Here is a 15,307-nt window from a genome sequence, read left to right as displayed (position 1 = left end):
AAACTTGCAATGATGGGTTCATGAGGCAGAGATTTTGGTCAGAAGAGCAGGTGGAAAAATAAACACCTAAAATGGTGCCATGCATGCAGGTATCAGTCCCCCATGCACTCTCCCTCCTCAGCTTTATTTTTAATCATTTAAACTGACATCTTCTATATGTTCACTTACACTGCTGTGAAAACCCAGATGAACCTGGGACAGAGAAGCAAGGAATGACAGGAACACTAGCTCGGACCTAGAAGTGGCAGGGAATCCTCAGTAGGAACCTATTGTCATTTCCAGATAAGCAATGATACATGAATGACTTTTATGTTCATTGTGTACTCGTTATGTATCAGGCACTATAATAAGTGCTTTATACACATTACCTCATTTAACCCTCACAAAACCTATTACAATTCTCATTTTGAAAATTAGGTAACGAAGACATAGTGAGACTAATAACATGACTAAATCACACCTGTATAAATGATGAGGTCAAGGTGTGAACTCAGCCGGTCAGCACCGGGATCTGTGTTCATTGCCATGAGATTATGAGAACGTGCACAGCCTAGGTCCTGGGACTCTGCTGGTAGCCTAAGGATAAACAGCCAGAAACCCAGGCCATCCCCTCAAGCAACAGAGCACAGCAGAGTTTTTGAGAAAATGAAACTCGATTACAAACTTATCCATCCAGAGGTCGATAAAGAAGATGAGGGATGGAGGCTTTCCTCCCTGGCTTTCAGGACAGGTCTAATTTTTATCATCTTATTTGATAAGTCATCTTCACTTAGATACGTCGCAATGTAAAGCATTTTAATACTTAGGGATCTGGAAGATGTTTAAATCAGTGTATTCCTTAAGTAAGAAAAGTAATATGTGGTTTTGGTTCAGAAAATTGAGTACACAGTGGGCATTCAAAGATGTCAGGATCACACAGATGGTGGGAGAGCCCTCGGCAGGATGCCTGATACTCAGTGGTCAGCACACGTATGTGTAGGCAAAGTGTGCCACACGTATCTGATCGGATGCTCACATCAGTGTTACTAGTCGAGTACTGATATCACCCCGATTTATGCATCACATATACATGAATAAGGTGAGCCCGTTCTGTCGCTGGTTTATGCATAACCTTTGGAATGAATCAAACATGAGTCTTTATTCTGGTTATGCTACTTTCTAGGTGGGTTACTTAAAATGGCCTAGCCTCTAAGAGTTTCATTTTTTCTTTTATTCATTTTATAAGAAACCAAGGAGAGAAGAACAGAAGGAGAAATAATCTAGCTCTGTGCTTGTGCACGTTTAGTGTCTAATGCATGCATGTTGATTATATTGTCAGGATTTGGGGGCTGCTGAGTAATTCTTAAGAGCCTTTATCCTGAAGTGTGCTAGGCAATAAAATGTCTGAAATGTCTGCATAGGCAGCAAGGGACTTCTTAAAATAGTTGAGAAAGACTTTAAACTGAATTGTAAACTCAGTCATTTTTCCTCATCAAGTCCCTCCCATTGGGTAATCTCATAATATTATGACATTCTTAGCTCTGATCTTACTAAAGGGCTGTATTTATAGCCTATTTTATAAATTCTTATGACTCACCCCATAGAGTCTGTCATGAACTGGAACTTTAAAAAATGAGAAAAAATACCCCTGCTTCTGTTAAAAGTTATGGATGCTAAATAACACCCAAATCTTTTTCTAATTTTAAGCTGTTTACAAATTATAAAGAAAGAGCCCTTCTCCACTACCTTCCAAGTTGGGAAGTTTATTAAAGTTTCACTTAGTGTGACTTGAAGATTATGGTTATTTGATGATGATGTTGGTGATAAACATAACTTTACCACCTACCAAATACAAGAAACTAATTTCTGACTTTTTTTTCTTTTTTAAATTTTTATTGAAACATACTTGATTTATAATATTCTGTTGGTTTCAGATGTGTGAAATAGTGAGTGGGTAACTATATACATTCTAGTAAATGCTCATCATGATAAGTAGAGTTACCATATGTCATTATACAAAGATATTACAATATTATTGGCTATATTTTCTATGCTGTACTTCCATCCCTGTGACTAAATTATTTTATAATTTGAAGTTGGTTCCTCTTTATCACTTTCACCTATTTCACACTCCCCTATGGTAACCAACCATCTGTTCTCAGCGTTTCTGAGTCTTTTTGTTTGTTCATTTCTTTTGTTTGTCAGATTGCACATATCAGTGAAACCATACGGTGTTCATCTTACTATGAGTGACTTATTTCGCTTAGCATAATACTCTCTAGATGCAAATGGCAAGATTTCTTTCTTTTTATGGCTGAATAATATTCCACTGTGTATATGTACCACATCTTCTTTATCCATTCATCCACTGATGGACACTTCAGTTGCTTCCATATCTTGGCTATTGTAAATAATGATGCAGTAAACATAGGAGTGCATATGCCTTTTTGAATTAATAGTTTCATTTTCTTTGAGTAGACTCCCAGAAGTGGAATTGCTGGGTTGTATGTTTTTTTTATTCTTAGTTTTTTGAGAAATCACCATACTATTTTCCTTAGTGGCAACACCAATTGATATTCCCATCAACAGTGTAGGAAGGTTCCCTCTTCTCTACATCCTAACCAACACTTATCATTTTTTGTCTTTTGAAGAGTGGCCAATCTGACTGGTGTGAGGTGATATCTCACTGCAGTCTTGATTTTCATTTCCGTGATGATTAATGATGTGGAGCATCTTTTCATTTGTTTCTTGGACATCAGTGTATCTTCTTTGGAAAAATGTTCCGGTCCTCTGCCTATTTGTTAATCAGATTACTTATATTTTTGGTGTTGAGTTGTATGACTTCTTTACATATTTTGGATATTGGCCTATTATCAGATATAGCATTTTCATGATTTATTTCAATCTTCATATTTGACCAGTGAAGAAATTGAGGCTAAGTGAATTTATTAATAATCCCAGATACAGCTATACATAAATAATAGAGATAGAATGACTATCTCCTCCTTGTATCCTTATTAGCAAAGAGCAAAGAGAGGTCCTGTGTTTTCATTAGGGTATTAATCCCATCATGATAGCTTCATCCAACCCTACTTACCTCCCCAGGGCCTCACTCTGAAATACCATGATATTGAGAATTAGAGTTTTAACATGAATTTGGGGGGTACACATTCAGTCCACAACACCCTTTTTTAAGCCTCCATTCCATCCTGTTCTAGTATATTTCACTATTTATGAAATCTATTTATGAGCCAATTTTTCTAATTATGCCTTATGTTCCTTAAGACATACACCTTCTTGGATTTGGCATTCCATAGCCAAAGCACAGATCTTGGTATAAAAGAAGAATTAATCAATTACTATTGTGGAAAAAAATGAATCTGATATTATCTTGATACTTAGTGATCCTGAGAAGTAGTTGGCTGAAGACATAAAAAGCTTTAATATTGTCTTCTCTGAAAGTTTTCTTAATAGAGGACCTACTAATCTGTCCACTTAAAATTCTTAATTTCTTGGAATCTAGTGTTATAAATCTGCTAACCTATCTATTCCAATCTAAAATTGTTACTAGAGAATCAGTAAGCTTCTGCTTTCTATGGACAGAGACTAGTGGAAAATCTAAATAATTTAAGTAAAGTATACTTTACTCAAAATGAAAACAAAACAAACTAACAGAAACAAGAAACATACACATATGTCTAGTTGAATATGAGTTTAACGAAACACCCATTTCCTTTTAATTACCATTAATAACCTGTGGCATAGCACCATTCTGCTTGGAGCTTGTGTTCATTGTTTTATATGATATTTTGTGGCAACTGCTGATTATCATAAGCTGTCCAATAAACGTGATGGATTGCCCAATTAACTCTTCATCAGCATCCGTTTTTGAAGATGTTACCTATTGAAACTGATGGCAGTTTATGACCTCCATGTTGCATATGTAGCTAATTACTCCTTGGACAATAATTATTAAGTTTCTTGTGCCTCATTCAGTCATTTTATTTTACAAATTATGATGCCACTGAGTTTCACAATTCATTTGACTTCACAACTATGGCCCTCTAAGGATTACTAAAGGTCTGCTGTGAAATGGATGGATCATATAAACACTGAAGCAGATTACAGATATATCTGTTTTGTAGGTTTTCCATCGACCGGCATACTGATCTGGAGAGACAATTCAACATTAACGCAGATGATGGGAAGATAACGCTGGCAACACCACTTGACAGAGAATTAAGTGTATGGCACAATATAACAATCATTGCTACAGAAATTAGTAAGTGCCTGGGTTTAATTTCTTCCTTGTGTGAATGGGTCCATTTTATGCCTTGTGATCGCATGATAAATGATCCTGTTTCTGTTAGATATTTTGGCATTAGAACTTACTTTATTGTTCCCCAGGAAACTTTGGATGTATCATCTCAACATGAAATAACTTACACTGTGGTAAATTACCAGAGGTTGCAATATTGTGGGAAGGAAACATTCTTATATCCAAATATTCTTACTTCTTATATCCATTATTCAGCCAATAAAAACATTTTGCATATTAAAATATGGGGAAAGATTTAGTATAGAAAGGTAGTTAAAAATAGAACTCAATAACTTATACACCATAATTTAAATAAGCAAACACTAACCTACACAAAGTAGGAACTATGGATCATATATTTAAACAACACACAAATATATTCACACAGACAGGCAGAAAATACCAGTGGAAACTTCATACCATCCATACATATTATTTTGGGCAGATGAAATTATACATGATTTTTTGTTTTGTTTTTCAGTTTAATGTATTTTACACAGTAATCATTGACAATAGAAAACCAGAACTTTAATATAATTTCTTTTTCACAAATTACATGTGGAAAGGTAAGCTTGTTTCCAGAGGTGTTCCAGTGTTGTTAAAATAACATATGTTAGTCTTTCTGTCAATTTTTGGTGAGCGTAGTTTCTTTGATTGCCCTTAATGACGCACTGTTGAGTCTCTGAACAACAGCTACATGGTGAAATTTAGCGCCGCGCTGTGCTGGAGAGCTTGCACTCTGCCTCACCATTTTTTTTTATTAAACAAAAACATCATGTTCACTTTATTTCTAAACAAAATACAGTTTGCAAAAGAGATATCATGTGCATTTTATTTCCCAACAAAATGCAGTTTGCATATTATTTGATTCTCTTCTTTCCATAAAAGACCTGATGAAGCCTTCACAGTTTACACAGAATCAAGGGAGATAATAAATCCCTGTGAGAGTCAGGAATCTGAATAAGGAGGCAAACACCAACAGGAAGACAAATGCATGGGCATGTGTGCAGTGCGGGGTGTATAGGTGATGATTACAGGACGTGGGACCCAAAGTCCTCTCTGGGCTCTCTCTGAAGGCTGCTCTGTTTTCACAGCTAATGTGAAAACAGGGAAACATCTCTGAGATACATGATTAATTTGTCTGTACAAAGAAGAGAAATCCAGGTTTTCAGAATAGGGTATGGTGTTTCTTTGTTTTGAGATGCAGGGAAAATGTCCTCCGTGGAACCTTATGAAAAAACAAAAAAAAATCACTGTGTGAAAAAGTGGATTCAGAAGTGAAGCATGTCCATTTCTTTTAGCAACCTCCAGGACAAGCAAAGAAGAGCAGTCGACCTGATACGTAGTTTCAACCCTACCAAATAGAAGGTTCTAGAGGGAGGATGAGTTTTGGAAACTGGTGTTTTTCCTTGCTTAGGAGTACAATTTTCTTCCCTAGTATGTTACTCTTGCAGTATTTTCCCCTAGTTAACATTAATGGATAAAGCAAACAAAGCATAGAATTTGGTGACTTTGATTTTTTAGGAGTGTTAACCCCATCTAGTGAAGTACAGACATGAAATTTTTATAATTTACAGTGTTGAGGTTACATTATCATCTTGAGCCTCTGAGAAAAACTGTATCTATTTAGATTTGTTTAAGGCTTTATAAAAACCCTCTAAAGGACCACAGATTTCTTTAAAGTATGTAGGCAGTAATTACTTTAAAAAGAATCTTCTCATGTATTGAATACATTCTTGTTGAGTTAGACTACATCCATGACACTTTTTTTATGAGATGAATGCTTTCACTTAAATATTTATCAAGGAGGTACTAATTAGAAGAGACCATGTACTCCATTTTAAGGAGAGAACCAAAATGAAAACACAGAGAAGGTGTTTAAGAAATATTTCAGGGACAATCTAGAACAAAGGACTTCATTTGCAAGGAATCACAGACAAGCAAGAAGACAGACAGAAAAAGGAAATGCTCCAAAATGATGAGTGTTAACTATAGGCTGACACAGATACCAGCTCTGATCAGAGAAGACATGCATTTGCTCATTTCACTCAAGAATTCCTGGCTGAGTCTTTCCACTTGCCAGAATTCTTCTAGTGACTGGGTCCTAGAGCAGTGATCAAAATAGGCAAAAACCCTGGTCCTCTTGTAGTTTTCTCTCTACTGGCACCTGAAAGCACTTGCATTTGGAAGGGAAAGTTAGAATCTGCGGCGCTTTCCTTCAAGAAACACACAGAGGTTAGGAAGAAGGTAATGAGTGTTGGTAGTTACGAGCAGGTTCATGTTGATTGGCAAGAAAAAAAAGTTGTTAATGATGGACCTCCTTCAATGAACATATGGTTATATTAAATGGGTATCATAATAAATATGAAAAAAATCCTTTATGTATGTCAGTAAAAATAACTAAAGATTATTTTTAATGTGGTAGAGGTACTCTTATTATTATAAAGACAGTATAATCAAATTACCAAAAAAAAAAGTCAAAACCAGAGATAAATTCTCTTCATGGCTTGAAAGAAATCATTCAAATATGTCCCAGGTTTAGGTTTACAGTTGGCTTCATACAGAGAAAAAGTATAGAATGGCTCTGCCCACACAACCATCAGCTTGCCATGAACATTATCGAATTTAAAATACATAATGCAAACTTACATCACTTTGTTGAAATCATGGGAGGTAGCTCACCTTTTAAATTAATAGATTAGTTAATGAATTAATTTTTACTCAGAGATAGGTAATTAAAGCTACATAGCCATATTTTGCTAAGAAGCAAGCTTAATTCAGGAGGTTAAACATCTCAAGGGATGTAGACCTATTAGTTTAAATATCAAAATTGTTCTCTTTAATTTTTGCACAGAACTTTCTTAGAACCAGCAGAAAGAATGTAAAAAGCTATTTTAATTTTTAGCTATACAATCTAAGCTGATGTAGGCATAAACCTAAAAGCTTTAAAAGTATAGCTAAGCCCTGTTTTCTAAATCATGAAAGGAAGTAGAAACAGTAAGGTTTCAGAGAACTTAAAAAAATTGGAATTACTATGAAAATGGCTTAAAAATTTGTTTTGACTTGGTTTTATTATTTGGCCTATTGCATAAGGTTTATCTTCCAAAGCCACAGACCATGTCTTAGGGAAAAAATATTAAAGAGAGATTTACTGTATTTGGATGAGATGAATATTTAAAACTACTCAGGACAAGAGAAACTAATGGAGAAGCTTCTAATAAAGGTAAAGAAATATTAATTCCAGGGAGAACAATTTAAAATTACTCTCGGAAAGCCATCTCATCAGACAAGATTTAAACAAATGAAATTTAGCGGAAAAAAAAAGAATTTTAGGGACGTCCATCTGTTATTGCTTAATGAGAATGGAGATGTTTTCCTTTATTCTCCTGTGTCAGATTTACTTAACCAGGGTTGAGATGCTTTACTGTGTATATTACCCAAGTATTTGAGTGGAAATAGATCTAACTTGCCATCATAGTCAACGGGCACATCTCATTACATCAGGTAGCAGTTAGATGTCCATGTGTTAACAAGAGATTAGGCTTGTGTAGCGCATCTCTGCTCATAAAAACCCATCCTTTTCTGGCTGCTGTTTACTACGGTGATGAAGGTTCAAGGTAAATTTAGCTAATTCAACACTGAAAAGGTATTATGGAAGCTGTAGGATGCATTTAATTCTCACAATACTCTGTAAAAGTTGGCACTATGACATGCATTTTTCAGGCAAGGAAACTCAGCCACAGGTTAAGCAACTTGCCCAAGGGTTCATAGAGAGCAAGTGTTCCAGGGCAGGGGCAGGGTTGGTACCTATGCTGTGGAACTGCAGATTACACGTTCTCAGATGCCCTCCATGGAGGAATGCCTCTCTTATGTTATCTCCGCTTTCATCCTCCTGCTTCAGTTGAGCTTCTGACTCTGCAGCATCATTTCCTGAAGCAAGTGAATGAAGTTGTTCTGAGCAAAGCAAGAGGCTGGTGTGGGTGGAGGACAGAACAAACATCACGGCCTCCTATTCTAACATTTATAGCTGAGGGAAGGAATATTGCCTGATGGACAAAGCAGAGCTTTGGAACTGGTCAGCCTGGGATTTGATTTCCATTTTAGAGATCAGGAAACTGAGGAACACAGAACAAAGTAGTACATTTTAAGGAACAGCGTTTTTTGATGAAGATCACAGAGAACAAAGTGAACGCACCCAGATGATTACAATTCACCTGGGTAATTGTTTAAACCAAACAAAAAGGGCTCAGATCTTCTCCCTGCACCTACTGAATCAGAATCTCAAGGCAGTGGGTTCAGAAATCCACTTTTCCCCTGTTCTCCCACCTCATTCCCTGCACCCGCCCCAATCAGTTGTACATCACCATTGAACAAAGGGAGGAAGGCAAATTGTTCTCTTGTGCATTTGCCTTGTGCTTCTCTGTTATTCCTGTGGTGATTAAGTATACTTCCTTGAGCTAGATTTAAGCTTAGGCTTCTCAGATGACGCGCAGGATCCCTTTAGGTTGGGCAGGGAGGTGAAACCTTCGTAAAAGGGCAGCATGAGTGACAAGCACAGCTGTAGTAAGATAAAGGATATCGGGGGGACAGTAGGGGACAGTAGGGGAGAACATTTGCTTAGGAGAGAATCTCTGTAGGGGCATATTAAGAGACACTGAGCGTCAATGTGCGCATGTCCTTCCCAGAGAAATTGGTGACGTGGGATGGGAAGTGGGGGAGCCTGCTGACACCAGGAACCTGGGGGCCGGCATTTGGCCTTTACAGAAAGCACACCACTACCGGTTACCTGAAAGTATTTTTAGGCAGGAAGCATATAATTGCCCATTAAATTAATCTTTTTGAGTTAGTGATGATGCATTGCTCTGACCCACTACAGTGGGCTGCACACAATATTGCAAATAAAGCTTTTCGCTAATGATGGTTCAGTCTCCCCGGGAAAACACTAGTTTGATAGCACTTAAGAAATGTTTCTTCCTGGCATAGGGCCCAGCTGCTAGAATAATTGGTTTTTCCAACCCAGGCTACTTAGGAAAAATATATCTTTATAGGCAGCTCATTGTTTAGAGAAACCTTGGGCCCAGGAGTTGGATGGAGTTCTTTAGGTGTCCACATCTTGGCCATATAACCTCAGGCAAATGATTTCTCCTCTCTTGCTCTTAGTTTTTTTTTATCTGTGAAATGAGAGTTGTAATCGATCCTTAAAATCTCAGGTGTAGTGAAAATTGAATTAGAGGTGATTCTATATCTCTTAACTCAAAATCCATTAGTCATGTTTAGAAATTGATGGATAAATTGTGTATGTTCTGTTAATACAGCCCTGACCCTAGGCTTTGAATAACAGCTTAATTTAACATTATTTACTTGGTTTATATTATATGTTACCCCTTCTGTACCCAACAACAACACAATGAGTACCCAATGCCTGTGTGTCACTGTGAGGCATAGTTATGTCTCTTCATTGCACAGCCAATAGGTTTATTTACCGACCTGCCTCTCCCCTTGGTTCAGGCCAGGTAAATTGACCAATGGCTAAGAAAATGCCTTCGAAGTGAAGCAAGCACATCGTTGGAGAGCTTGAAGAGCTCACAACTTCAGATTTTATATCAAGATCCTGCTCAGAACATGTCATTTCTATTGCCTGCGACATCATCAGGACTAGAGTTTCATTAAGATCAATGCCATTCCCTTGTGGAGGATGGAGCGGAAGCCATGAAGGAAGCCATTGTCCAGTTAGTTAATTCTCACAGAAAAGAAAGGGTGATGAGATCCTGTGGTGACCAGTGAAATTCAGGGGCTCCTGGTGGTTAAGGGGCTCCTACATATCAGAGGCTGTAGCAGTGTGCTGATCTGACTATCTGGTAACACAGGCACATGGCAAGTTCCTATGGAGATCCCTTTCCCTCAGATAAGATGCAGCTGTAAGATGGAGATCAATATTCTTAACAATAAGGGCTATCATTGAAGGGAAGTGGAAAATACAATACAGGAAAGTGAAGGAGTGAAGGGGAAGCTACATGTTCCTACGAAAGAGGTCAGCAGCCAGTAGACACGATTCCCCATAGGGAAGAACTGGAGTCAGTGGCATTCCAAGTCCAAGGAGATGCCTGATGCAGACCTGAAATGAGCATCATTCTGTGGGTAGCCCGCCTCGGTTTTATTGTCACCACTATAGCGCGCCCTCTCTGTATAGCTGCTCTGATTCTTTGCATATCGACATGGGGATTTCTCCCTTATTTCCTCTTTGTTCTGCAACCATTCTACCAAAACCCTCCCACAACTTCCCCATCTTTTTCATCTCTGTTCCTCTTTTGTTCTAATCTATTTAGAAGCATGAGGATTGAGACTGGAGCTACAGATTTTAGCCAGGAACTCCCTTAGGAGGTTGCCACAATGAGGAATAGTCCCTTAGTCCTAACATAGAAAAAGACAGAAGGTAAGAGGTTTCTATTCTTGTGTCTGGCTCTGATCTCCTTTTACAAACCACCCTCCCCAAAGTCTCAGCAGTAACTCGTACTGTAGACAGCTGTCAACAAAGGATGGAGAGGAGGTAGGCAGCAGACAGGAATTCAAGTTTTTCAGGTACAAGTTGTTGCAAACCGGCCACTCAGAGCAGCAAGTCATCTCCAGGTGTGAGGGCACCCGATGAAGCTGGGGAGCATGAGGGAGGCCCTAGGTACTTAATGGATTAGAAAGATCAGATAATAGCAGGTCGGTGTACCTCCAGGCTTGGTTTCTCTGAGGACAGAGAAATTATAAGGACTTGGGGAGAAAGTACAGCTATCAATCAGTCTGGAAATCAAAGAGAATAAGGTAGGAGGTAAGTGTCCATGCTTGTTAATCAGATGGCTTGGATGAAATCATTACTTTTTCACTTATCCACAATCATTCTGGTGGTTAGTTACTTACCTTCTCTCTGTGGCTCAGTTTCCCTCTCTGTAAAATGTGGAATGTACTGGCACACCTTTAGAGGTGTATGAGAAAAAACATATTTAAGCACTAATATCTTGCTGATCATAAAGTGAACATTTGATGATAATGCTAATGCAATATTAGTTATTATAGCAATAATTATAAAGTAAACATTACTTTGATCATTATTACAAAATTAAAGATAATATGACCAAAATGAGGCTTCTGGTCATCAAAAGAAACCCCCAACTTCACTTTCAGGATCTACCGAATTTGGGGAGTATACTTTTCCACAGTGATATAGAAGGTTCTTCTTTCCCCTGTTCGTTCTAAGTGTCCTGACCAGGTTCACAACTTAAAAGCTCCCTTCTTACCCCAAACTACGGTGGGAGGCACTGCTATCACCACTTTCTCAGCAAGCAGTAGTGGTTATTAGTTAAAAACATATATTACAAGTCAAACTGTCAAAGCCAAAATATTGAATACAGCATATGCTCTGTGTGTGACTTGAATAAATTACATGATCTCCCTAAGCCTCAGTTGCTAAATTTGCAGTTTGTTATGACAGTTAAATACGATAATACAGGTAAACTATGTGAAACAGATCCTGGCATACAGTAAGAACTCAACAGTATTTTTCCCTTTCCCCCTTCCCCCATCCTCTCCCTTAACTTCCTTTAGACAAACCCGGTAGCTCTTCCCTCCCCCATTCCTTGTCATCTCATTACTCCTGTAACTAAATATTCTATTTGTCTCTTATTTTACCCCACTTGGGATTATGGAAAAAGGTGACCAAAACAATGTAACAGATACTCAGATTTATATTGGTTCACTTCTGCTCATAATAAACCATGTCAAAACTTAGAGGCTTTACAGCATTAAGCATGTACTTCTCCTTGTTCTCTGGGGCAGCTGAACAGTTCTTTTGATCTGAACTGGCTTTGCTAGTCTCTCTGGTCAGTGGGTGGCTTGTCTGGAGCTAGGTGGACTGTATTGGTCTTACGTGTATATATACGTAAGACTGGTTAGACCAGGGTGCTGTGGTTGGCAGCACTCCCCCCTGCTCTGAGCTAGTAGGCGAGCTCAGCTCCTTCAGTGGTGCTCTCAGTTGCAAGGAGCAGCAGAGGAAGGGTCCAGTGAGCAAGCACTCTCTGAGTCTCCATGTGCATCAATTTGCTAATATCCCATTGGCCACGCCAAGTCACACTGTCAAGAGCAGGTTCAAGGAGTAGAGATGGGGCACTCCAGACCATCCTCTTAACGGGACTAGTTGGAAATACGGCCAATCTTCTTTTTTTTTCTTAAAATTTATTTCAGACCAGGATGATGAATCTCAGTATGTGTGACCAGAAAATGATAATGATCTGTAGCCTATGCATAGATACTTCCCTCTACCTTTTTTCCAGAATTCTCTTCTCAATATAGTATAGGTGCATGAGAATTCTTTGCTAGAACCACCTTACATATTTAGGACAAAGGATTAGAAACAGTATTTCTAACAGCTATTAACTGGCTAACTATGGATTCTTTAGAATTTCTGCTTAAGTAGCAATTTGTATTATTCATCTTAAATTTATTAATACATTCACAATGCTACAACAATTTCTGCTACGTGAGTGTTAATGTCAGCATGTATGATTATTGCCACTTCCTGATACCCAGGGTGGATCAGGTTCCTTTGTTCAAGGTTCTCAGAGATCCATGTTCTCTTCTTTCAAATGACTGGTTGAGGCTCCTAATAACCACCTCTTTGCTTGTGGTTGTAAGAACACATTTCTAAAGGAAGAAATATGTAAGGTCCTGCTCTCATGAAACATTTTATTATTTCTGTCTATTGATCACTGCCTTATCCTAGGAACCTAGCACAGTGCTTTGGGCTCCCAATAAATATTTGCTAAATTAATGAATGAATAATAAAGGAAATAATATATTAACGCTACTAGAGAGTACCCTGATGAGCTCTGACTCCAAACAGACACTATTAATTGTTTGGTGGAAAAGATCTTTGCTCCAACATACCCCACTCGGCCCTTTGCTAAAAGCCTCAGGCAGACAGTGCAGCCTAGCTCTCTGTATTTTTTAAAGTCATTCTTTCTTGAGCAACTGAAGCTGAGACGTAAAGGGCAGGAAGGACCGTGCTCTTCTTGTATGAAAATTGTGGGGCATTGACTGTGCTCACAGGGAAGGATTCCCATAGAATATTAACAGTCCTGGGAGTCATAGGCCAGGAGAAAGGTGCTGACAGAGAGGAGCCTCAGGTCCCCTCCCTTCCCCAAGGAGCCAGGCTTCTGATCTAAGAAACTTTATTTCTCTTCCCTTCTGAGAGCCGTGAGCAAGCCCTGAATAATGCCAGCCCACACTTCATTACCCAACAAGCCCGTTTATCATTTAATCTGATCTGTATTGAGCAAGTGGAAGCAGGCTCCCAAGCAGCAAAGCCCAGAGAATGAAAATGCAGCATGTTTCCTGATTACTGGGATCCCTAATCCAGAGCTTAGAAACTGAACTAAAAATAGGTACCCTTTTTCCACCCCACCCACCTAGCATTCCAGTGCCAGGTCAGGTGGCCCCTTAGCCATCCAGACTATGATAACTTTGGTTCAACCCAAAGTCAAGGCAATGCTATTTGTCATAAGAATATGTTGTGCCCACTCCTTTTATAACTGTCAATTCTTTCCACCAGTGAATTCCAATCAGCTAAGAAAAAAGAAACTAACATTCTTTTTGTGCCAACTTTAGGCCAGACATTGTGCTGAGCAGTTAACGAACACTATTTTATATCAGCCACACAGAAATCCAGTGAATAATGATGAGGGAACCCTCTGAGACATGAAACAATCTCCCCAGGCCCACTTAACCAGAATTCACAGAGCAAATCTTGCCAAAACATACTTCTATCTTCTAACATCAGTATTGTTTCTCTGAAGTTTCATAAATAAATAAGTACCCAGAGAAAATAGGATTCGGCTCATTTCAGTGAGTGTTCTGTGTGTACTTACTATGTGCACACTTGGAACACACTTGGAACACTTGGAACACAATAGTACATGATTCCTTCCTTTTTGAGCTTTAACAGTGGAGAAGAACAAAAAGACCTTTCCTCTAAGGTATGCATTTGGAACTCTAACATATCATTTACCAAAAAAGCTTGTGCTTTGGAGTAGGGGGAGATTTCTCCATTGGCCAGGGGAGGCAGTGTTCTCTGCAAAGATTTTTTTTGTGGAAAGTATATTTTTGTCAGGATCATGAAGTAGCAGTAGGATTTGTCAGAGATTTCAAAATTAACAAATATCTTGATCAAGAGAAGAGCTTAGAATATCTTTTGGTGAAGAAGGAAATCAGGAAAGAAAAGAAGATAAGGCTGGAAAGTTAAGTGATGCAAATCATGGTTGCCTACTGATGCCAGATCAAGAAATTATCTTATTCTCTGTGCAGGAGGAGCCCATCAAATACAGAAAAACACTGAAATAAGGGAAATGTAAGGCTCAGAATATTAGTGTTCAGATTTAGGATCAGAATAGGTTACGGATAGAATGGAGAGACTAAGACATGGAGAAAGGGAAGAATATGGTCCTGATGTTTCTAAAATTTTATGGTGGATTGGAATCACCTGGAGGGCCTGTTATCACCTAGATTTCTGAGCCAAAGATTTGTATTTCTAACAAGTTCTCATGTGAGGCTGAAGCTGCTGGGCCAGGAACCACACTTTGAGAACCAAGCTATAATCCCTGTAGTCTTAATTCAGAAAAAAACTAAAGCTGCTTTACAGATGGAGTCTGAATGAACAGAAATCAGCATCTGGTTAGAATTAAGGAATGGAGAGGAGAAGCAAATACTGCTGCAGATTACAGGCTTTACAAGGACCAACATACTGATACAATTAAAAGTGTTGTTCCTTACAGTATGCTCGACAGTGTACTGGCTCTTTCTTTGCCCTTCATCCCATTTAATTTTTACAACAACTCCGTAAATTGGTACCGTCAGTTCTGTCACGTAATAGAGCAAAGACATCAAAGCTCAAATTTACCGGATTTAGGTGTCTGGGTTTGGCTTTAATCCTAGGTTTCCATCTTTAGCTAAATCTTTGATCATTTAGACTCT

The 15,307-nt window shown here is 38.5% G+C and overlaps 1 protein-coding gene across 4 annotated transcripts in view; it reads left to right on the top strand.

Moving 5' to 3' along the window:
* The window catches only part of CDH8 (cadherin 8), a 347,671-nt gene that overhangs the window by 210,181 nt on the left and 122,183 nt on the right, over nucleotides 1–15,307 (top strand). For all 4 annotated transcript variants that reach the window (XM_073225673.1, XM_073225674.1, XM_073225671.1 and 1 more), the window contains one exon: nucleotides 4,125–4,261. In XM_073225673.1, coding sequence (XP_073081774.1) covers nucleotides 4,125–4,261 — 137 coding nt within the window. The remainder of the gene's footprint in view (nucleotides 1–4,124; nucleotides 4,262–15,307) is intronic.

Source organism: Manis javanica, chromosome 17 (genome assembly GCF_040802235.1).
Source record: "Manis javanica isolate MJ-LG chromosome 17, MJ_LKY, whole genome shotgun sequence".
NCBI classification, from domain to species: Eukaryota; Metazoa; Chordata; class Mammalia; order Pholidota; family Manidae; genus Manis; species Manis javanica.
The sequence above is the reverse complement of the archived record's forward strand: the minus strand, read 5'-3'. Positions and strand labels throughout refer to the sequence as shown.